Source organism: Astatotilapia calliptera, chromosome 15 (genome assembly GCF_900246225.1).
Source record: "Astatotilapia calliptera chromosome 15, fAstCal1.2, whole genome shotgun sequence".
Classification (NCBI taxonomy): Eukaryota; Metazoa; Chordata; class Actinopteri; order Cichliformes; family Cichlidae; genus Astatotilapia; species Astatotilapia calliptera.
In genome coordinates this window covers 1,648,290-1,673,578 of record NC_039316.1, presented here as the reverse complement: position 1 = coordinate 1,673,578, position 25,289 = coordinate 1,648,290, and the positions used below count along the sequence as shown (strand labels likewise).

At 42.5% G+C, this 25,289-nt stretch overlaps 1 protein-coding gene across 3 annotated transcripts in view; it reads right to left on the bottom strand.

Annotated features, from left to right (window-relative positions):
- Positions 1-2,284: 2,284 nt before the first annotated feature.
- Positions 2,285-25,289, bottom strand: part of bcl11bb (BCL11 transcription factor B b) — a 37,061-nt gene continuing 14,056 nt past the window's right edge. For 2 of the 3 annotated variants that reach the window (XM_026194446.1, XM_026194447.1), the window contains exon 3: positions 2,285-7,549. In XM_026194446.1, the coding sequence (XP_026050231.1) occupies positions 5,484-7,549 (2,066 nt within the window). In that variant the 3' untranslated portion in view covers positions 2,285-5,483. The remainder of the gene's footprint in view (positions 7,550-25,289) is intronic. The other variant, XM_026194448.1, reaches the window with a different exon arrangement.

The window sequence follows — 25,289 nt, the reverse complement described above, 5'->3', positions numbered from 1 at the left end:
CGCCGTGTAGTTGGTGAGAAATAGTCTGAGCAAATATTAACTTTGATCAATCTATTTGTATTTTATTTCTGTCATTAAAAACATCTGCAGCCACAAACAATCGCACAGTCACACTGTTCCAATTGTTATGTCAATAGTTATGCCATTGCTAGGATAAGAGCTGTGGGAATGTGACATCTTCTCAACATGCACATTTCTGCTGACCAGAATCATCAACATGGTACCCAGATGTCAGCCTTCAGGCACAAACACACACACAGAGTCAGCAAAATCACAGTCAGATTTCTTCAAGCACCAAATCCATCATCTGAGTATTTGTAGCTTCTTATCTGGCAATCCAGAGAATATTTTACAGTAATAATCACATTTTACACACCGAATCGCTCGCAACTTTGGGACATTTTGTTTCGGCCTTTGCGCCGAGAGCTCCTCCTGATTCGACTTTCTCACACAAACCCACCCAGCGCGCGCCTCTTTTCCTTACGTTACTCCACCACCTCCGCCCTATTGTGGCGTTTCTCCTCTCCCTTCTCAAACTTTCTCTTTGAGCACGCGCGTCCTGCACACGCACTATTTCTGTTATGCTATCCAATGGCCTGGAGGCTCAAGTGAGGACAGACTTGACTGCTGTTGGCCTCATATCAAGAAATACCTGATGGGTCCCTGCACTCATGCCAAGACTCATTTATGAAGCGTGAGACCGTCAACAGCCATCTTCAGAAATAAAAACCTATGAGTCACATTCATAGCATTACTCTCAATAAGAACAAAGGAGTTCTACTAGCAGTTATCGCTGAGGTTCCATGTAAGGTGTTTTGTTTACCCGTGAGCTGGTGTGCTAGCGCGCTGTGAAATATGGTTTATCAGATTCTAATCAAGATTCTGTACTTACCATCCATCTGTGTCTTGTCTTGCCCCAGCCTTCGGCCAAATGTCTGCGAGGCAGCGAGATTTCTCACTGACAGCATGATAGGTATTTCTTGAATTTCAACCATAAAGATATCAACTTGGAGAGATCCAGCTGAGACTGCAGTTCAGTCAGCAGGACATTCAATTTCAATTCAATTCAATTTTATCGGTCGTGGCAGATGGTTGCCCCTCCCTGTGCATGGTTTCTTCCTGTCAAAAGGGAGTTTTTCTTTCCCACTGTTGCCAAGTGCTTGTTCATAGGGGGTCATCTGATAGTTGGGGTTTTCTCCCTATTATTGTTGGGTTTTCACTTTACAATCTACCCCACCTTGAGGTGACTGTTGTTGTGATTTGGTGCTATATAAATCTCGAGATTGAACATGACTGATTTAGTAGGAGATTTCTCTCTTCCACTGTAAGCACAGGAAATATAACTTAAAACTGGACAGCATCAGAGAAATGCTTAATTATGCACTTATAGTATCTCACAAAGAATTTGACAAATCCAGCAGCGCAGTAGTCCAGCTCGCCATGCACAGTGTCATAACCCTTTTGAATATGTTTTGTCTTCTGTTGTTGTGAGTCAGAATGGATTATCTGATCTGGCCTTCTTTTTTTGTCTTCTGTTCCAGCAGTTTCACTTCATACTTAAATATGATCATAAGACATGACTCCTTGCTTTAACAGTTTACCACATCAGTAATATCCGTAATCGGTGGCCAGAGTTTGGTGTGGTTTTTTTTTTTGGTTTTTTTTGACAAAATGCAATAAAGCATATAAGGATAAGCAAAGATTCACTGAGGAGTAGGAATAATGTTTTGGCTCATCAGTCCATGCAGGGCCATAATGGTGGCTGGAGCCTATCACAGCTGCACACTCTGCACAGGTCCAATCAAGTCCAACCATTCATATACAAACAGCAACTTTAAAGACACAGATTAACCCATCGTGCATGTTTTTGGACCGTGGAATCAAACCTTTCTTTCTATAAACATTTAGATTAAAGGTAAGAGTAATTGGGTTTCTGTTTGGCTGGCGTGTGCTTTGTATAGTTTTCATTCATGTTGCAATCTGCAGATCAGCAGCACACTTGGAACCAACATCAGATTATGAGGTTATACTAAATTATGAGCAGCTGTTTCTGTTGGTTTGTACATAAGTGTATGCAGAAGTCAGTTTCTCGTGTGTGTCGGCCCAGCGAAATGATTTAAAAAATAACTTTTTCTTAATGCCTTACAGAGATGCCTGCCGCAGTTCCGAAAATGGATGACTATTCACATTTTAGATGTGCACTAAAATTAAAAGTCGCGCACAGTAGCTGTTCCACGGCCGCGTCCGAGTCAAAGGAAGAAGAAATAATCAGAGAGGAAAATTGTTTCAATCATAGAGCAATTGCAACATTTATTGAAGTGTTGGCTTTCTTGTATTGATTTTTCAACACATTACAAAAATACATATATGTTCAAAACAGCAGATGTGTACTGTTCTGAAATCACTTATTTTTTCACAAGGATGCACCCCCCTCCCCCCACCCTCGCCCCAAAAAAAGAGAACAAGGAAACTATTTTGTACAAAGAGTGTAAGTGAAAGTTGTGAAAAGTGAAATATGAAAATGTATTTAAAATTACATTTTAATGTGCTAGCACAAGACCTTCAACCAACCATGAGGATAAACACCAAAAAAAAGAAGAAGAAGAAGGAGTCCATGAATGTCTGATAAAATGATTCGATAAAAGTATTCCTGCACAAAACCACTGTATTCGTTTTTCTCAGTTTTGAAAATCATTTTATTTTACACCCGTGGAGCATAGCTTCACCAAAAAACAGCAAATTCATTAAAAAAAAAGAAAAGTGAAAAAAAAATACTTAAAAAGATGAAGATACCAAAAGTCAATAATGGCACCACTGTTAGAAAAAAATGATAACCTGGCATGATTCTGCAATATTACATTAAAAAATAAACCAAAAAATCTGTTCATAGAGTGAACAAGCAATCATACAGAAATATATTCATGTAGATAAAATCCCTCCACCAGGACAATCATACAAAAACTGCTATGGCATTCAAATCATTTGAGAAAACATTGGAGGAAAACAATAGTTTATTATCATTTTTAAACACTTACACAGAGTATTTCATTAATGGCATACTTCAACACTGTAAACATATTGTAAGACTGAATGTCCATGTGTGTGTGTGTGTGTTTGGGACACTGTGAGGGCTCCACTCTTCCAGTTGCACGACTCACTTTGGCCTAAGTCTGAAACTGGGCTTTCGGGGGAACGTGCGCGTTCTCGACAGAACCTTGATTCTTTTGCAGTCGTGCGTCAACACGTGTAAGCAAACTGAAAGTAGCTCTTCAGGCAGTCTCGCTTTTCAAGTCGATGTGATAAAATATGTCAAACTAGCAGGTAAGTGGATAGCTTATGAAGAGCTCGACAGCTTGTTCCTTTTCGAAAATCATTAAAAGAAACAAAGAGCGCTTTGAATTCAAGGTACCGCGTAGTTCAGTTTCTTTAAAAAACTAAATGGCACAGATAAAATCTGAAAATAGGCCAAAATGGGAGGTCAAATCTTCAAGTGACAATGCTTTTGATGATTGAGATTTGCAGTAGTAAAATGAAAGATGTATTCTCAATCTCCTTTCATGTGGCTTTGCTGTCTCCCTCCCCTCTCACGCTCACTCTGTCTGACTCTGATGGTCTGTTATAAGATGTGGCGAGTAGATGTGCATTTGGTTACAGAAAAAAAATACACTTTTCATATTCTCCCAATTTCATTTGAATGACTATTCTCCCTGGTCAAGGTCTTGCTCTCTCTCCCTCCATTTCTTTCTCTCGCATCTCCATTTCTCAGTTCCAATCTTTCATTTTATGCTCTGAGAATAGCCCCCTACTCAAGGTCGGCCGGCCATCCCTTAGTGCAGCTGTGCTCAAAATTATCATAACTCATTCAGCCTCTCTTTATATATATATATATATATATATATATATATTACAGATTCATTTCAGAATGAACGATGCAGAAAATAAAAACTCCAATCCCCAGAAGACACGAACTCGCACACTGTCTCAAAATCTGTTACTGACAGTTAAACCCGTATCACTTTGTGAGGCGAATGAACAGGCTTCCCTTTAAAAGCAGCGCTAATACACGAATCTGAGCTAGTGAACTGTGAAAAGACGCCGTCACAGAGAAGGGCTTAGAGCGCGCCGCCGAGAGGAGAACGCACGCCCAACACGGACTGATATGAATTTCATCTGAAACCATTTTGTGCGCCGTGAGGGGAACACAGGAAGTCGACCTGGGTCAGAGAGAGTCGCCGTGCCAGACATGAGTGGGAGATGGAGAACGATTTAGAGAGTGTTGAAGCAGGTTTGGATTAACAAATTACCTTTAAGTAAAGCACACATCAGGTGGGGTCGTGGGTACTCGGACAGTCTGATAAAGCAATAATGTATGGTAGTTACATTTAGCATATACTGTGGATGACGCAAGCAGCTGGTCTTCTGATTGTTTAGTCTCGGCCATATTTCATGGTCAGTCAGGGCTACTTTTACATATATAAAAAAAAATAATATATTTACAAACCATAAACAGGACTGTTCTCCTTCTCACATTAATCACAAGTAGTCTCAATTTATTCAACATATTAAATATGGTGGTTTTAACCTACACTGGGAATGTACTGAGCATCAGTTAAGGGTTTCTCCATCAAGTGCAACCTTTATTTATGTCCTTTGTGAAGCAAGGACAGCAATACAGTAACTGCATTTTCAAATTATTCACATGCCAATGTTGAAAAGGACAAAAAATAATAATAATTCCCTGAATAAATTAATAGGAACTCACCAGATCTCTAAGGTAATGCTGGATTTTTTTTAAAATCCGCCATATTGTTTTATTGTCAGGCTGACATTCAGTGCTTTGAGCCTGTACGAAGGGAATGGATTGTAGTCCGCTGCTGCAGTTAATATAGAAAACAATTATTTATTTATTTATCTTACTTTTAAAAGCTATCTGCTTCACACAAATTTATTCTCACTTGATAATAAGCTTCCTTACAGGAAAAAAGAATGAAAATTTGTATTAAGGGTGACTTCTTTTATCACATTTTTGTAAAGAAAATTCTATTTTTTTTAAGCACATTTCAAAACTAACTCCATATGAAATCCCACAAAGATGTACCTGCACATGCCAAATATCATTACAAAAATCCAATAAATACAGAAATTATTGCACAGTAGAAAGGCTCCATGGATTCCTAACTGATAAAATCCTCAGACGGTTTGCCAAGAAACACCTAGTTAGGCATTCTAGGCAAGTTCTCATTAAAGTTTCCCTTTGTTTATATTCTCAGGTGGCAGTTTCTGTGACGAGGAAAAGAAAGAAGAAAGAAAAAAGGATGAACATCAATCATCAATCAAAACATTTTCTAGAGAGATTATCCAGCCAAGCCCCATTGCAGAAAGTGGTTATAAGGATTTTGTGTGTGTGTGTGTGTGTGTGTGTGTGTGTGTGTGTGTGTGTGTGTTTGGGTACACTGTATGCTGTGTAACTAATGGTTGCTGGCTTAACTTCTGTCTGCTTGCTCCAATTTGACCTCGCTGGCCATCAAGTGTTCACCATGCCATTTCTTCATGTGTTTCTCCAGTGTGCTGTAGACACTGAAGGGCATGTGGCAGATGTCGCAACGGTATACCTCTTTTCCATATTGCCCGTGGGTCTTCATATGGCGCGTCAGCTTGGAGCTCTGGGCGCAGGCGTAGCTGCACAGGTCACACTTGTAGGGCCGTTCCCCCGTGTGGCTGCGTCGGTGCACCGTCAGGTTGCTGCAGTTCTTGAACACCTTGCCGCAGAACTCACAGGTGTCATTCCTCCTCTCTTTGGAGCTTGGAGGCCTGCCAGGTCCGGGTCCCCGCAGGAGGTGTGGGGTGCTGCTGCCACTGCGCCCTGAGGCACTCCCGCCTTCCATTAGCTCCCCAGGTGGGGTGGAGAAACGGAGGCTTCCCGTTTCTGAAGAGGAGTGCTCCGAGGAGGTGGCAAACGGCGACTGACGGGAGTCAGTGAATCCCAAGAAAGGTTCTCTGATGAAGTGGCGCGAAGCAGCGTAGCCAGCCAGCAGCTGAGAGTAGACGTTTTCCGGGGAAATGAGAGGTATGGTCGGGGGAATCTCCAGCTGTTCTTTCTCGATCTTGATCCTCTTGTTGTTGGAGGGGCTCGGGCTGGTGATGGGGGTGGGCCGCCTCTGGAACAGCCCGGGAAAGCACTCTGCTTCAGATACGCTGATTCTGCCATTCATCACAGGCCTCTGGTCCTCCTGCTCCTCTCGCTGTCTGTCAGGTTCCCTCTCATTTTCTCGTTCTCGTTCTCCTTCAACCCCCTCTCCGCCGTCGCCGTTAGGTTGTCTCTCCAAGCTTCTCTTGTTAGGGTTAAGTCTAAGGTGATTGTCCAGATGGTTGTAGGGGTGCATGATGCCCACCCCACCACTGTCGTTTACTCTATCCCCACTCGGGGGCTTCTCACTGGGAGACTGTCTTGAGCCATTTTCTCTGTTCTGGGTGAACTCTTGGGAGTCCTCGCTTAAGTTGGAATCTGGCCGACTGCCATTTTGCAGTTCTTCCTCCTCTTCCTCTTCCTCCTCCTCTTCTTCTTCCTCTTCTTCCTCCTCCTCCTCATTGTCCATCCCCATTCCTCTTGCATCTCCCTCCCTATTCTTCTCTTCACCCTCTCCCCCCTCCCCTCTATTTCCCTGTTCTGGTGAGCCGGTTATGGCCCCAGACTTGTTGTGCATATGTGTCTTCATGTGCCTTTTAAGCTTGCTGGCCTGAGAGCAGGCGTGATCACATAGATGACACTTGTACGGCCTCTCACCTGTGTGACTGCGTCTGTGGACGATCAGGTTGCTCTGGAACTTGAAAATCTTGCCACAGAACTCGCAGGATTTCGATTTCCCCGGGGCCTGGTTCTGACCCTGTGTGTCAGGAGGGCTTGAAGAGCCGTGTCCCCCCTGAGAGGTGGGTGGCTGAGGGGGATAGGTAAGAAACGGCGAGAGCTGGGATCCGGGCTGGAAAAGCGTGGGACTCAGGAGGCGATGCATGGGTGGCACACGGTTGGGTGAGAGAGGAGGCGTGGGTCCACCGTTGTTGGTTGTGTTGCCTGCCAGTTCCCTCAGCCGACGGGAGAAGTCCATGGGCGGGTGCTCCATGGGGGTCATTCGCATCACCCTCTCGAAGGCACTGGGGTGCTGTGACAGCAGCCCCATTTCCTCTGGGCCCAGCCGCTCACGAGGTGGTCTTGGGGGAGGCGGTGGGCTGACAAAGGGCGGTGTCGCGGGCAGCCGCGTCTCCATGTAACCCGGAGGATGGGGGTGATCCCTGAGCTGGGGTCCAGCCATGCGGAGGAGGTGGAATGGGTTGCTGGCATCACCAAGGAAAGTGGGGAGAGGGGAACGGGGCAAGGCGTCAGCTCCTGGGGGTGGAGGAAGAGCCATGCGGGGAGTGAGGGAGCAGTTGACTGGGTGGTTGTCCAGGTAAATGCGGATGCCATGGGTGTGCTGGGCGTGCTGAAGCAGAAACCAGGCACTGGTGAAGGTCTGCTTACACGTAGTACAGATGTAGCTGGATGGCTCATCTTTTTCTGTGGACCAAGAGAGGAAAAAAATCACCATCAGTGATGAAACAAGAAACTCAAAAATCATTTTTTTCCTTCGACAACTAAACCAACCCATAATATTTTATTAAACACAAGCAAATGAACTGCGCATTGTTTTTCGGTGTGTGAGTGTGAGTGTCTTCTGTGGGCTTTTGTGTTGTCTCTGTGTGTGTAGTGTATGAAATACATGTGCAGTCAGGGCATGTGTCTACAGGCTAGTGTAGGTGGCAGGTATTGCCCTTAGGCCATAGCATATTATGCTAATTCTAATGTCAGCTTGGCTTTAATATACAGATCCATCTCGTCTACTTTGTCATTTCCATATGAAGAAAGGGTAGGCAGCAGTGGAAAAGGGGGAAGAAGGGAGGTGGGGGCGGCAGCTGGGGAAGGGAGGTGAGATGTGGAACTAGAGAAAGAAAGCCACTCAAAAGGAAGGAAGGAAGAGCGAGACGACGTGTAAACAGCAAGAGCCGACACTGTATCCACATTAAATAAAGCTCTACGTCACGGATGTAATAACAGCAGTAAAGTGATCTGTTGTGACTCCGCATGCAAACACACGCACAGAGCTATATGCCACACACTGACAAATTGGCCCTTTAAATGTTGAGACTTAATAATGCCAAATGAATCTATCAGTCACTGTGGCGTGGCCCTGTCAGCCTGCTTGTGACTCATAAAAAGGGCCTTCGTAGAGATTCATCTAATTCAACACAGGCTCGTGCTGGAGAGGCATTTCCACATTTCTCGTGTTTGCTCACAAACCATCTGCATCTACTTTATCATCAGTGGCTACCGCGAGCGGAGTCGAGTTGGTACGGTGGTCCCAAAGTTTGAAGCCCGCCAGGGACAAAACAAAGACGGGGAAGTTAGTAGCGCTCAAAGTTTTGTGTGATCAAGAAAGCAGTCCTGAACCATTGGCTGACGAATATAAAACACACATTTCCCCTTTTTCCCATTTCCTTTTTCACTCATCGTCTCCCTTCTCTCTACACCTCTGTACACACTCGCACAGATTCACACATACACTCGCGCTGTGGAGAACAGATGAGCGAAAGCTGATGTTGGATCAGTGTCTAGTACAGGAAGCTGATTTGGCGGTGTGATTGGTTTGGCTTTCCCCAGGGGAGAGAGGGTCAGAAAGAGTTAATGAGGGGCTCATTTACTGATTCTGTCTGTTTTTCTCTGCTATTAGTGGTGCTCTGGTGTAGCCATCGCTCTCGCTATTTGTGTGGGGTGGGACACGACCTGACTCCCGCTACTTAATGCGTATGCTCGAGCGTGTGTTTGTGAACGTGTGTGCGGACATGTATGTGGATGTATTTTTTTTGCGTACGCCTGTGTGTATGTGTGGGGCGAGTGGCGGGCTGCCTGCCCGTGTTTAGTTTGGCTAAGCTTCACACGGCCGCTTGGCAGCAGAGAGCTGGACAGCTTAACAGCTTGGACGGGGAGAAGAGAGCGAGAGAGGGAAGGGGAAAGGAGGAGGAGGAGGAGAGGGGGTAAGAAGAGAGGTGGAGGGACTTTAAGGGCCAGACGTGCTTGGCTAAACACGCGTGCACGTACGCATACACACAGACAGCACACATACGCACACACGGGGGCTGCTTACATGTCCCCAGGGAGCAAGTTAGGTGTATAGACTGAATAATCTCATCAATGCACAAGGATCAATATTAGATGAAAATGTGAGTTTAAGAGAAGGACTGGTGATTTCTTTTTTTCCAGTTTTGTCTACATTTTTGTCAGCGCACAAGGCCTCATCAGTACAAGTTATCCAATCAAACAACACCAGTCCCACAACCTTCCAGCCCCCCACCGTTACAACAACACATTTGCATCTTGTCATATCTTACACAGCCGTGCCATATGCTGTTAAAGGAAGCGTGGCAGCTAATAGAGTGGCAGCTGATGGCTGCTGCCTAATGACGGCCAAAGACAAATTTCATCAACTTCCCAAACAAGCAAGCAAGGAAGGAAGCAAGCCGGGTGGGGGAGGGGGGAAACCGAGACAGGGGAAAAGAATAGAAAGCAAGTGCTGTGCTGCCAATTTTGGTATCAAGTAAATACGGCACCGGTGTTGTCGATATCGATACCAATACTGTTACTTTTAACCCATAAAGCCAGCTTATGTAATGGAGATCAGTGTGTCATGACTTATGAGATGAATCAATGATTTGCGAGTTCTGAACTCATTTTAACGACCGCTAAATCAATGTGATTTTTACTTTAATAATAATTCATTAACACAACAAAACACAGCTTTTCATATATTTTGAAACTGCGTTTTTTTTGGGAGCCTGTCTCTAAAGGACTGTGGCTAAACATGTCATAAACTATAAATAAAATAAACTTGAAAGACAGCAAAAAGAAAAATCAGACATTTTTGTAGTGTATGAGGTGAATAACACAATCTAACACAATTCAGTGAACTCACAGGATAGAAACAAAGTATCAATCCTATCATTCTAGTATCAATCTGATACCAATGCCAGTGTTGGTACATCTAGGAATCACCAAAGGGACGAGAGCGGTAAAACAAAGCCTGCAGCCTCCCTTATGAGTAACATCACAGGGCACTACCTTCTTGTTGCTCGCCGACTACGAGCCATGACACACACAGCTGCACAAATAAGTTATGTTACAGACATCCTCTCTCCATTCTTTCCTCTTATATAAAGACTTCCACACATGCTGAGAGAGCGTCGCTCGACAGTGCTCCGGCCAATAAAAGCCTTCATTAAAGAATCACGGTGGGCCGTGTCATGCTTCAGTTTGTGGTAATTACAGTCGTCTGCCTGACACACAGGCAGGGACCCCTCCACCGCTGACCGCCAAGGTCAACTACCAGTTAGAATAGTTACATTCTGCTCTCTACGCGATCGCTGATGCTGGACCTAATCGCCCAATTTACTCCAGCACGCCATGCGCGCACAGACACACGCAGCCTTTACACACACACACACATTCAGCGTGTGTGTGAATGAGACTGAGAAGAGAGGTTAAATGAAATGGAGTCACAGCAGGATTCGGTAATGTGGTACAGTGCATTTTGCTGTTTTTTTCTTCTTCATTTTGCTAGCAATAGTGTGGTTTGTAAATGTTCTAGTGTAATGGGATTCACCTCGAAAAGACTCCCAGCCCAGGTGTTCACTCCAGCAGACTTTTCCCATGAAAGAGAGGAACACAATACAGAACTGAGACCAGCTTAGGAGGGCAACTCTTTGTCCTGTGCAACAAAACAAGGGCTAAGGGCCAGGAGGCCTGGAGGAAGTTATTAAAACATTGGCACATGCGTGGAGCTGAGGTGGGCCAGTAATAATGCTCTCCTTCTCTCCTGGGTTGTTTTTTTTTTTTTACTAAACCACCAGGCCAATTAACCCAGACTTCGGGGACTAAGATCTGAGCTTTACATCAGATTTTATTCTTTCCAGATTGCCTTTTATAGCCATTATTTTGCCTTAAAAAGTACAAACAAAATGCCAGTGAAGGAAGGGGAGCCATGACATTGACTGCTTGCATATGGCCAGTGTAGTTGGCTGGTAAGGGTTGACGTAGACACCAGGTGTATGGCGGAGACATATGGAGTTGTGTTTAATTCACATATTCCATCTCTCCAGCTTGTCTGATTTATATTTCAAAGCATGGGCTTCCTCCATTTACATTACACTTACATTATGAGGCCTTTATCGGGTGTGCTAATCCACACGGACTTATAATAAGACCACAGAAGGATAACAGAATTCCACAGGCTCAGCCTTCAACGAGAGGGGCAAACAGGAGCCTCTCTGCTGAGTGAGAACAGCGAGTGGATGCTAATGAATCCTCGCTGATGCCAAATTAACTCTCAGAAAGCTCAGGGAAATACAATCATAACTGAAAATAAGTAGCGATGAATTCCAGACCGTCAACTTCTGGACAGCACCAAACCAAACAGCATGAATGAAAAGTGTAGAACAAAGTTGTTTTAATGTAAAACAACCCAAAAAAGAATAACCCAGTGCAGGTTTTTGGTTGTTAACAAGAAAACAACTGGGGTAGAGAGGATGTGCTATACTCGACGTCTCACACACACACACACACCCACACACTGCAGCATTCCTGGGGTTCACGTTCGCTGTACTGCTCCAACATTCCATCAAGGGCGACAGAACGCCACAGCGACAGATTTGCATACAGAACAAAGCCGCCCGCCGGCTAGGCCACTGGGACACAAACCTGCGCCCCTGCAGCCCCTCCTCTCCTCTCCACCTCTGTGCACGCACTCACACTGCCTCTGATGCCCGTGCACACGCCTGCACAAGCCCTGGGAGTACGCATGTGTGCACCTGTCAGGGGTTAGCTGACACCTCTGCTGCTGGCAAAGCAGCTTCTCATTAGCATGGCTGTGATCTAGGGGTCCCCAGGGGTCCCAGCCTCCTCACCTCACCCCTTGCCCCCCCACAAACCTCTGCTCCTCTCCTCCTCCTCTTCCTCCTCCTCCTCACTTCTCCCAACTATCCCTCTCGCTCGTCGTCCTCCTCCTCCTTCTTCTGTGCTGCACTCCCTTTCTGCTCTTGATGGCTTGTTTGTCATGAAGCAGACTAATCAGGAGACACAGGGCCACGCAGATCAACTGTGTGTGTGTGTGTGTGTGTGTGTGTGTGTGTGTGTGTGTGTGTGTGTGTGTGTGTGTGTGTGTGTGTGCTTCACAGGAGATAGGGAGTTTGGACGGTAAACTACAGTACAGCCCCCGCTGACAGTCACACATAGGTGGGTAAAGAAAGAGGGAGATGGAAAGAAAGAAATAAGTGGAGAGACTGTGGAGGGTGGCAGTAGTAGGCAGGGGGTAAGGCTCTCACACAGTGTGGCTGGCTCCATGCTAACTCAAACCAGCTTTAGCCTGCTAACCATATACATCTGTGTGTGTGTGTATGTGTCTGCAGCCAATATGACCAGCTGAAATGCCTGACAGCCTCAGATGGGATTTTAAAGAAACAGCACTCTTTTTAAATTGTGGCAAACTCAGAGCCACACACAAAATATATATAAATATTTATTATGATGTGTTTTACTATGGCCTCCTTTCTTTTTTTAATCTCTTCACTTGTCTGCGTGTTTTCTCTCTTTTCCCTGTCTTTCTTTTTCTCTCACGCACACACTAAGCACCTGTACATGCTATCTGGGTACTCCACCCTGACCCTCATGCCTTTTGCTATGTGGGTCAAATGAACAATATAAGGGATCGGGTATCTCCAACAACTTGATCACAGACACGCACACACACACACTGACTAGGTCCAGCTGCACAGCAATGCATGAGTGGAGGAGGCTCTCATGTAGCACAACTGAGGGAGAATGTTACCACCATGAGGCAAGCTATCCCAGCCAGGGCACGGAGGACACGCTGTGAAAAATAACTGGCAAGACCTCTCCGTCAGTAAAGAGCTATGACTTTGGCTCAGGTTCTAGGACAAAGAGGGAGAAAGAGGGAACGATATAAAGTAAAAGGGGAGAATAAAAAGAAAAAGGGAGCTCCATAAAGTGCATTAGCTAAGCCCTCTGTGCCATTTCTCTAAGCCTGACTCATCGCTATCAGCTCCTAACTGGTCCCAGCGCCTGTGTGTGTGTGTGTGTGTGTGCGTGTGTGTGTTTTGGGGGTCTTTGAACACACTTGTGGGGTCTGCTGTCTATCACGTGATGATGACAAATGGATGACACTCAGTCGTGCTTGTGGTTGAAAGAAGATGCAAGAAAGTCGGAGTGAGATGGAAAAGGGGATTGAAGGAGGGAGGAGAGGAAAAGAAGTGGAAAAAGTAGAACTGCACGCAGCGTGGAAAGAAAACAGAATCGCACTTTGTTTTTGTTGTTTTGTCTTTGTCTTTATCACATGCATTTCAATTTTCAGGCAAAAATTACATCCACTTTAATCTCTTGTTCCATCTCCTACCCATTTTACCATGACACAGAAGCGCGAAAAACAGACAAAACATAAACTTAAAACTTAAAAAAAAGGACCCAGTAGCGGCGGCGTCACCGGGTGGGGGTGATGAAGGGAAAATTCCAACAGAAATAATACGAGAACTCAAAAACCACTTTCACAAACAAATTGAGAAATTGAGTTAGTGGATTCGCACAAGGTTTGTTGAAAATGTCCTTCCCTCTAAAATGGGCAAATACGTCATTCATGAAGGCGGTTTTTACAACCTCCAGTTGTTTTCAAAGTTTAGCCACCTGTAGCCGCCACGTGAATGAGTAAAACGCTCGCCCGTGTCAACATTTTCACACGGAGCAGGTTTCTAAACACTCTTAACCTAGAAAACTGAGCTTTCTAACAAACCCAAGCAATTAATTTTTTTCCTAAAATTACCCAATCAGTTTTACAGCAATCTACTGAAACAGCAAGCGAAACTACAAAGAATTGAGACGAGACTTGAATTGCATCACACGGTCACAATTTATGGCTGTAAATGTTTTTTTACTCATACTTTTACAATGTCCTAAAATAGAAACATCCTGAATATTTTCACGTATTGTCTCAGACATGAGGAGCAAACGGCAGATATCACCGGTTCGTTGGAGGTTTTACATCCAAATGAGTTTCACTTATACCCACAGGGACACTTTGTCCACAGAGCCAATTTGCTATTCAGCGGTGCTAAATAGCAAATTGACTTGTGACATGTGAGCGAAATGTGCGTAATTAAAACAATGTAGGCATTATAAAATGATGTGAAAATGTGAGCTTTAATATGGCGAACATGCTGAAATGTAGTGTTTGTCCTGACTTGTATTAAAGAGCACATCCTTTTGCAAATGTCTCCCAAGGATGAGCCGTCTGCATTGACAGACATATCTTTTGCAATGTTGCTACTGTGCCTCGGTTTTGTGATGTATGTGTATCTATGTGGCATTCCATGTGCCCTATATGTGTTTGCATGCATGCGCCCCTTGTTATTGTGTGTATATCTCGGTCTACCATTCTGTGAAGGGGTGAAATATTCTTTCAGCAGTAGTAATGATTCCCAGCTGGCTTCTGCCCACTGGAGCCAAGAAGCCAGTCCCGCTTAACTAACAGCCCACAGGAAGACACCAGCATGGCCTTGAATGGAACACAAGTCCTTCCAATCTAATTACCTTACTATAAAACTCGCCTCTTGCATGTCACAAAGGAGAAGACCTTCGTGATCTGAGTTACTATTAATGAACACCTTTTCTATATAAACGATCAATTCTGTTCCCCTATTTCAGGAACAAAGCAGAGGCAACAAGAGAGACTACAACAACGATTGCATGTAATTAGTGCTAGTTCACTAAAGTTGTGTTACGGGGGGGTAAAGTTGGACCACAGATTTACATTTTTCTTATCTAACTCGGGGTCGAAAGGTAGTGTACATATTTGTTCATCAAATATGAGGCTAAAGCCAGGAAATTGTGCACTTGGTTAACAGAAAAACTCAGCACAGCGGAAAAACGGGGAGCTTGGGCAGTCATTTTCACACTTCAGCTCATATGGATTAAATAAACGAGATATAACTTAGAAAGCTTTAAAGCTGACGGGCTTCTCTTAGATTTGTGGTATAGTTGGGTTTTCCAACACGCTCTCATATCATAGTCACATGCGGCCATTTTATCAAACAGGAAACAGCGGTTCGCGTCTCATTTCGGAGGTGTTTGCTTTGCTCTTATTTGCCCTTTGTTTCCATTTGGCTGTTTACCTTTTCTTCTGCTGTTATCTTGTTGGGCTGTTTTTTCAGCTAAAGCATCCATTTTTCAGTTGGGTGATGTTCGTTTTGAGGGCTTCGTGCTTTGCATTTTTTTTTGTGAACTTCTTGGATACATTTGGGAAAATTCACAAATTTAAACCTGGGGTTTGAAAAATCATGCTTAGCACTACCCAAAATGCAATTAAACGTGACCGTAAAGGGCCCCGAAGCATCACATGCATGCAGGCGTCTACAGGGGATGATTTGAGATCTGTTATGCTATTCCCTTAACCAGCATGTTGAGCCACAGATGCCACTGTGTATACCTCGTGTGTATCACTGTGATTTATCACGAAAAAACGCACTGATGCCAGCATTACAGCACAGGAGTGAGCATGTACGGAAAAAAAATTTTTTTTTCTAAAGATCTTCTTTTTAAAGGAAAAATGTTCCAAATCTCTACATGTTGAGATTTTTTGCCTTCAAAGATAAAAGGGTCATGGAATGTGGAAAAAACTGCAACATAGTTTTAAAATTGCTTTTTTTTTCTTAAAACATTTCAGTTTATCAGCTATTGTGTAAATGGATGGTTGGTAAATGTAAAAGTTTATTGAAGGTTTTGTACTTTTTTCACCAACAGAAAGGGAAAATATTTGGAGTTTGATACTTGAGATCAAATTAATTACACTCCACTGCGCACAAAAAACAAGATATCAGTAAAGTTTATTTTCATTATTACTGTCTCTATATGCAAATAAATGAATTAAAACCAATCAGCCTCTGTGCCCCCCCCCCCCCCCCCCCATGTATTTATGCATCTCTCCCAGCTATATAATGTCTTGTGATCCAGTAAAGGCCAGCAGCAAAATGCTAAACGTTATTTGTAGTTGTAGCTGTCATGTCTCCAGGGGGAATTCTGTTTTTTATCTCCTATCAGTTCTGAAGAATGCCTCTGTATGTCAAACCATCTCCTGTCCCACATTGTGTCTAAAAACAAAGCCTCTCAAATTACCTCATGTAAAAAAAATGTAAGCACGAAGATCTGAAAAAAATAAAAATAACTACAGTTCATCGAAACCACATAATCTACCGAAGACTTCTTCTGACACAAGGACAAGTCAAAACAGGATACTAATTTTTTTTCAAACATTTTAAAAGTATTTTGTGGAAATTCAGTGTATTAAATCATTGCTAACCCATTTTATTAATGTTGAATACATTGTACTATCATTTCTGCGAGCATGACTAGAGTTAATTCATGCCTTTTGTGATTTAACTTATATTTTGCCAATATCAAAATCACTGTTCCATTTTTATAACATGAATATAATGTTGTCTTTTTTATATTTTAAGTAATATTATATATTTTCCTCTCTAATATTTTACAAGTAATTTATGTCAAATGTAATATTAATTTCTGAAGATTGCAGCTGATGTAATCTTTGGTAGTGCTAAAGTAACTCAAAATAGACGATCTTGGTAAGGCCTCCTGGAAGTTACTACATAAATGAGAAATCTTGGTGTTGCTGCTTCACAACAATAAGGAATGTCTGAGTAGAGTTTTTTTTCTTTTCAATATAATTCTATAACTCTGCCACTGGCTCCAATAAGCAGCAGCCTTTGCAGGTAGGGAGAGAGTAGACATAGATGTGCTGTAGATTAGCTGACCTTGGGTACTTTGCTAAGCTAAGAAATTTCAGGTGCATACAACATTTTTTCCAGAGTAAAAAATTCTAAATGTTATCTTGCCAGAAAGGATAGTTTACAAAGCCTGCAGTTGTGGAGAACAAAGACTGCACTCGAGCTGTTTCAAAATGCTGGCAGAAGACATTTATGGATACATTTCAGGTAAAGTCTAAGTAGCAAAGGCTTCGTAAATAATGCTAAGTGCTAATGCTATTCAGCAAGCTAACAGAGGCTAAACTACTAATATTCTGTGTAATTAGATGGCAGAAAAGTAGCAAGAGGTGTCAGTCTAGCTTTTATTAGGCAGATAACATGAAGAACAGGAGCCTGGACAATCCTCTGGTCAGTGTTTAGGGTTTCGAGAGGATTTTAATCTGTACTAAATTAAGAGCTAACAATTCTAAAACAGAAGGAACAAATGACAGGTGTGGGCTTATATGTCGCTAAGCACAGGTGAGGGGAGACACAAAGAGAGCAGAGCATTAGAGGCTGAATAAGGTTAATCTGTTCAAATAATTATCTAGCCCATGTAATCACTAATAGTGGGCGTAAGTGGACAGATACTAATACACAATTCTGAAAATGGGGTTGGCCATTTTTACATGGAGGTTAAAGGTAGCCAGAGACTAACTGGAACATTTTATCCTATATTATTAGGAAGTATTATCTAGCTAATCTAATGTTTGCACGGATTTCGTTTATATATATATATATATATATATATATATATATATATATATATATATATATATATATATATATATATTGTAAAGTAAAATCCTAAAAGTAAAATGTATGTACATACATTTTTTTCTGCAGGATTTAAGCAGTTATGTGCAACATTTACATATCTTACTGCAAAGTGGGACATAATCTCAGTTTTAAAAAAATGGAATTGCAGAACAGCAACAGTCTCTTTTCCTTAGCTTTGACAAAATATTAACATAGAACAATGATTTGTTTTACCCCACATTAATTGAGGCTTTGATGCCTACATCTGTTCTGTGGCAGGATGTTTTAATCATCTGCTTGTATTTCTCTTTGAAAGATTGAAGATGGAAAATAAAAAGCATTTCCTCACAAATTTTCAAAATCACCTGACAAACTATGTTAAAGTTATCTATTTATTCAAGTTTACTTTACCTGTTTATAAACTATAACAGTAAAATCTAATTGCGTTATTCCATGTGTAGATGAATACTTGACCGTTAGTTGGTCATCAGCAGCATGGTGGAGGTATGGTTAGCCCTGTCACCTCACAACAACACAGGCATGATTCAGACCTGCTGACTGTGTTCTGTGCAGGTTCTCTGCCAATGAGAGGATGAGTTTTAGTGGTGTAGAGTTCTCCAGCTTCCTCCCACAGTCCAAAGACATGCATGGAAGGTTCTAAATTGGCTGTAGGTGTGAAGGTGAGCACAAATGATTGCCTTTCTGTGTCAGCTCTGTGATTGACGGGCAATTTTTCCAGGCGAGAAGAAGATAAGAGATTGAGAAGAAGAATAGGTAGGTGGATGGTCATTTTTAAATGGAGAATATTTTATCTGCACTGCATAATATGGTGTTTTTATTCTTTTCTGTGTAGGTCTGCGATGCCAGACTGGGACACAATAGGGACTGATTCTCCTTCACACACCACCTTGTTATTGCCACAGTTTGAAAGATTTGAACGGTACAAGATGAGAAACACCCTGAAGGCCTCAGTGGAGGTAAGCTGAAGGCAAGGCTAAGCTCACCACCTGTTTGCTGATGATCCATGAAGGCTGTCTCTGTAGAAGAACCTTGAAGTAGAGTTTTCAGAGACGGTCAATCTACGCGGATCTCGTCACTGCACTAGGGCTGGATAAGGTGTCAAATTAAAATTAGGGTTAAAATTAAATTTGGGTGAGATGATCTGTTTATCCCATAAAACTATGCCAGCGTTTGTATCTCTCCAACTTCTACCCCTTCCTTTGCATCTCTCATAATTTTTTTCCTGCAGCATGGTGGGAAAGCAAAAGTCAGTGCAATAAGTAGCAATTCAGAGTTTAAAGGCATACGCTAACAACATGTTAGTTGACAATGGTTCTTCCCACTACACACACCATGAAGAATTAGACTTTTTCTCACTAGGACTCGACAATGGTTCATGTCACCACAGCAAAACCATTAAATCCTTTTTTTAAATATAGTTTTTTGACTTCTTGATCTCGTGCCAGCTGCCATAGTGCCTGTTTAGACTCACTGATGTCATACCACATGGGACTATTGACTTCTTTGTCCAATGTGAACAATATCACTGGCTGGAGGTTTTTAATTTGCACATGCCTTTACATACCAAATGGGTCTCAAGAAAGCAGTGGCTCTCTTCAAAGATTTAGTCGATAAATCTGAACAAGAATCTCACAACCCAACGACCCAGCACCTCTATGTTCTGCAAGCTTTTGTTAGTGGAATCTAGAGGCTTTGACAAGAGCAATATAATAGCTTTAGCTGCTTGTTAAATGGGCTGTTTGTGGTAAACATGCCCTTAAATATAGTGCACACTAAATTGATGTAAGTTTTAAGAAGCAGCTCTTCTGTGTGCCGTTCATTCGCTGTAGGGAATAAACTGACTATAGATAAGTACCTCATACTACCCCACTTCAAAGGAACCAAACTATGCCTAAAGGAGTGAAAACAAAGTAAAGTGGTTGTTATTTTAAAAAATGATGGTGACGTATGTAAAATGAAAATTGAAAAAGCTTCTGGCAAAAAAACAAAAAATAAATATGTTGTGTGATATTGATTTTCGCTCGTGAACACTCACATTAACTTTGGCAGTAAATGCTGAGATTCACATATCCTGTATCACCATTCAGACTGACAATGCAGAGGACTGATTTTTGATCCGTATTTCCCAGCCCTACACCATATCTGTGACGACAGCAGAAGCTCTGAGGTATTTTCAACCTCCACAAGAATTCAGACTTTTCCTGTCCTGTAACCCAGGAGAGGCTGAATGCATTGGCCGTGCTGTCAGCGGAAAAGAGATGACTTACTTTAACCAGAATGTAATTGAGAAATGTGCTGGCCAGTGTTTGGGCAGCATGACAGGGTGGTGTTTTGTTTTAAGTCTTTTTTGACTTGAGTTTTGGTTTATGTTAGGCAGTAAAATGTCTGAACAAATATTAAATGGATTCAGGAGCGTGTATTTGACACACTTCACTGGCATTTCTTTGAGTTTTGAAAATACACATTTTAACTGGTAATGTGATCGATTCACAAATGACAGCATGATAAATACTGAAACTGAGGAATTTGATTGTAAAATATATAAACTCACAAGCTTTAAAATTTGATGGCATCTTTCAAAAGATTTTGGCATGCGGCAGGAAAAGGTTAGCACCTAGTGGATTATCTCACAATTAATAGGGTAAATAAATAATATGATTAGGTATAAAAAGTACATCCCAGAGAGAGATTATCTATGATTGCTAAATGTGTGTACATATGTTTACACACATTACTAAATGGGGTAATTTTCAGCTCCTGCATTAAAAATCCAATGATTTTGTTGTGGAAATAACTGCAAAAGTGAAAGAAACATAACGGGATTTATGACTGCATTATTGGACATGGACTGGATAACCTGCACAAACATGAAGGCCCCATTAATACTGAATCGTACGTCCCTCTGGGGTTGCATCACGAAGGGTAGAAATCTGCCAAAACAAGCCATGCGGAGCCACCCGCTGTGGAGCAGCAAAAGTCACTCCTTCTTAAATAGAGGGTTTGAAGCATCTTATATCCTGATAGCATCTCTTAAAAAGAAGATCTTACTTATTTCAGCAAGAAAATGTCAAGTCACACGTGCATGCATTCCAACAGCGTAACTCGACAGTAGTGTTCGTCCTTTCCTGCCACCCACAGAAAACACTCGGCACATTATGAGAGAAAAAATCATGGAATCTGTTAAGCAGCTCAAATCTTAACACAATCAGGAATCATTAAACAGGTTTCTTTCAAAGCTGCAGCAGTCCAAAGGAATTCCAGAGGGTTGTCCAGAGGAGTCCTCTGCTAATCTGGTATCAAATTCAAAATGAGAACAAATATTTCTCAAAGAGTTTAAAAAGAAAATTCATTTTCAATTTTTTTTAATTCAAGATTTTTTTTTAAAATTTACAGATAAATGACTGGTTTCAAAAAGTTTGATAACTACATCGTAGTTTTACCGTGATAACGTGATTATTTTCTAATGTCTCACGTATTATTGGTGCTCTTAAATAGGTTCAGTTTTGCTTTGTGAGTGTTTGGTGGTGTTCACACTTGAAGTCCCCGATCAGTGGTACCTTACTACAGGGGCTAACAGTGACTTTCCTTCTTTCTTTTTTTTATTCCTAGCCAATAAGCAGCGTTAATACATGGATATATCCTGTGTCAAGTGGCTTTTATCTAGTCACACATTACTGATTGTGTGATTTTCAGTGTGTCTGCACTCACAAATTTTTTTAGCATTAGCCGCCAGTGCACCTAACACATTTTTATGAAGGGCTGAGTTTGGCTCCAGACCTCTTTCCCTCTCTCCTTTCTTTCTTTCTCTTTTTCGTTTTTCTCTCTGTCTCTTATCACGCTGATACATTTCCTGCTCCTGGCACGGCTCCTGCATAGCTTATGGTTAAAGAAAGCTTTCATCTATCCAGTGCCTCTAGGACACACACACACTCGTTCACACACACACACACACACACACACACACACACACACACACACACACACACACACACACACACACACACACATAAACACACTCACACCTATACTCACACACACACACATATACAATCACTGGTACAGGCCAGCACTGCCCTGCCAGACCACAGGCCCAGACAAGCTCCGCTGGCACCAATCACCCTGATAACATCTTAGGCTTTATTTCATTTTGGCTTGCTCTGTTTTGCTCTGGGAAAGACCGGCACATGCAAGAGGGCTTTCTGGAAAAGAATGAATTAAGCCAGTATACGGGGAGAGTGTAGCCCCTTAGCCTTGAGCAGTTAACTCCCCTGTCTTCAATGCCATCTATGGACATGACAGTGCAAGCCCTCTTTCATCCCAAGAAAAAAAAGACCAGGCCAGAGCTGATGTTTCTTCTCCATTCTTATAGATGGAAACACAGTTTTTATAAGGTAACATAATAATAAAAGATAATGAATAAGGCCAGAAGGACAACTATGAACCTTTCATCTAGAGGGTGTGTTTGCTCAAAGTGCTGAAGAAATAAATTAAATGTCAGTCCGTTAAATGTCCCCTGTAGTCTGGGTAATTCCAGACTTCACCAAAAAAAGTCTCTAACATGGAGATAATTTTTACAATGTAAAAAAGAAAAAATTTATATTTTATTTTATTATTTTTTTAAGTTTTTTTTTTGTAGTAGTCATTTCTCATGCAATGGGGTGGAGCCATTCAACCCAGAAATCTGTATCTCAAATCTGAGTGAGTGAATGAAATCAGATGACTGATTTGGTAAGTGAAGAAAACTGACACTGAAAGAAATGAAAGTGTAAAAAACAGAGGCGACGGTGACCTTTGCACCCATGCTTTTTCCTTCCCTCCTTTTTCCTGCTTACAGTAAATCGTTGCTGATTGCGTAGCGTGTAGGAAGAAGGCGGTATTAGTAGCATGTATATCACAGCATTGCTCTAGGAGCACTCCTGATTTATACTTAAGTGGTAGACCAGCATAAAGGCAGCCCGCGTTCAGCACGTGTTTGTCTGTGTCTAGTGTTCTCTCCCGGCATAATTGCTCAAGACAAATAAGTAGATGAAATAAAAGGAATTGCACCATGAAAGGCTTCCAATATCTCTTGCGGTGAAGCAGCCTGCAAAAAAGGGGTGGAAAAAAAAACGACATAAACGCTGTCTCCTTATTTTCTTCTCGCGACCATCCCACCCAATCAGAGGCAGGACGCTAATAAGATAAGAGGAAAGGAACAACAGCGGTGTGGCAAGTAGGATTACCCCTGTCTGACTGGCTAACAAGCACCATCTCTTTTTCTTTTCACAAACACCTAATGCTAGCCCCACTTTTCCTCCCCCAAAGGCAAACACACACAACTTTTCAATAGGAAAATGGGAGCGAAAATTTCCCCGTTTATGTCTGAAAGGGGCATATGATATGTTTACGCACTAATGTCTCCGCGATAGCTGAGCACACATGTGAGGATTTTATCCGCATGTTTACTTGAAGGTTTCTCCGAGAAGTGTTTCCAGAGTGGGAGAAGGTTTATGTGCAAGTTCCCATTTAAGGTCCATGCACGTGTATACTTTAATTATAAGCACGTACTGTAGGTTCTTTAAAAGATTTGCAACATTGCCCATCACTGATAAAAGCACACCTGTTATCAATTGTCACCACCAGCGAGGGGAAGCGAGGGGTAGCTCAAGTTCAGCGGTGGAAACACCTTGATTATAGCTATTTACACAAAGAGCATAAACACATTCAGATTCCCACTGGCACAACGTAAGGTCTTCACTTCCCTCAAACTCTTGCGCCTGTGTCGGAATCCCAAAGCGCCATCATCACTCGCCGTGCGTACGTACACATATATATAGAGCAGGGACCAGGGGTGTGAGGTTCCTAATGCCTCTTCAGTAAGGCCGTTAAGGAGCAAAGAGTCCACACATCTGGAAGACACAGTCAGTCAGCACATGCTGAAAGTTAGCGGTGGCGCTCGCAGTCCAAATTAGTGGCGAGTTTTATTCCCCCGCTGTGGTAGGAAAATATCAAATCTGTTGCCATATGAGTGCCATAAAGCCGGCTCTGGAGTGTTTGATGCCTTCATGTGGGAGCCTTTAAGCCGTGTGTGTATGCCCGCGTGCGTGTTTGGTGGGAGATGCAGGCCTTAATGGAAGATGAGAGTCCCTGTATGAATTCTTGCATGCACATATGTTTTCTATGTGTGTGTGGCTCTTATCAGTTTATGTTTCTACTTTCCTGCACACACATGCAAATGGTTTCTTGAAATCTCTGCGTGTGTGTGTGTGCGTTGGATGCTGTGGCAGTGTGCATGTGCAGCTGTGCCATTTAGCAGCTTGCTTATAGACCTAGTTGACCCTGCTGCATAGAGCAGACAGACAGACACAAGCAGAGTCAGACGGCCCCTGGGGTGGTCCTGTCTGAGTCGCGGTGTTATGGGCCAACAACACTAGGGGCCCATACACAGGCAGGAACACATACGGTAATTGTGCGCACGCACACACACACACACACACACACACACACACACACACACACACACACACACACAGGCAAAAAAAATTAGATTTTAACCACCACAAAGGATTTAATTATTTTAACCTAAATTTAAAGCTGAGGCAGGAACTACATTTGCTGTGTTTTCACAGGTTCAGTATTACTATGCATGTGCAGCTCCTAGAAAACACACAGTCCAGCGTGCTTCTCGCTCTTTCATTAACATGTTAGAAGCTGAAAATTGCAAATAAATAAGTGGCCAATTATTTTTGCTTTCAGCCTGCAACCGCCTGTAGCTGTGCAGAAAGGATGACTTGAGAAGATTTACGTGCAGCTTTGTGCAAAAGCACCAAACAAAAGCGTGCGCGCCAACTCTCCAGACCAAACTGCATAAAATAGAAATACTTTTCTATGCACGTGCTGGACATATTTTGCAATTGACTTCAGTGTTTCAAATGTAAAACCGAGCCAAACATGTTTTATTTATTAATGCAACTGATACTGTGAATTTGTGTTACTCAGTGTTGTGTGTTTAAATAGAGGAGGGAGTGTTCGCCGTTTTTTTTTCCCCCTGCAGAGGAATAAGGAAATATTTGCCACTCGTAGAAACTAGGAAACACACACACACACACACAAATTAAAATAGACGCACATGCCTAACAGCAGACACAAGATAAATTCCTTGGCAAGCATTCAAAACACTCATGTAAGGACAGAGAAACACACTCAGACCGCAGCAAAAGACACACACACACACACACGCTACCTCCACAACTCCCACCATGTGACCCCTAATCACAACCCCAGAGCTTGGACATCAAATGAAGCAAGTTGAAAAAAAAATCATCAGGAGTAATTAACGCATTTTCATATGCAAATGTGATTAATGCAAAACTACAAAGTCATTATGCAAATCGACTTTTCCTTGAGCCTCTGTACAAATATTCGCAGCTCAAATCAGGGATCAGTCTCGCCATCTTTCTTTTTTTATCTCTTACCCCTCTCTCTCTCTCTCTCTCTCTCCTGCTTTCCCTCTCTCTCTCTTTTGGAGTAGAGATAATACATAAGTAGCATGTGAAGTTATTTCTAACTCACGCAGTGTGTGTGTTTTCATGCGATGGGCCGGGGCTATGGCATTACGCCGCCTG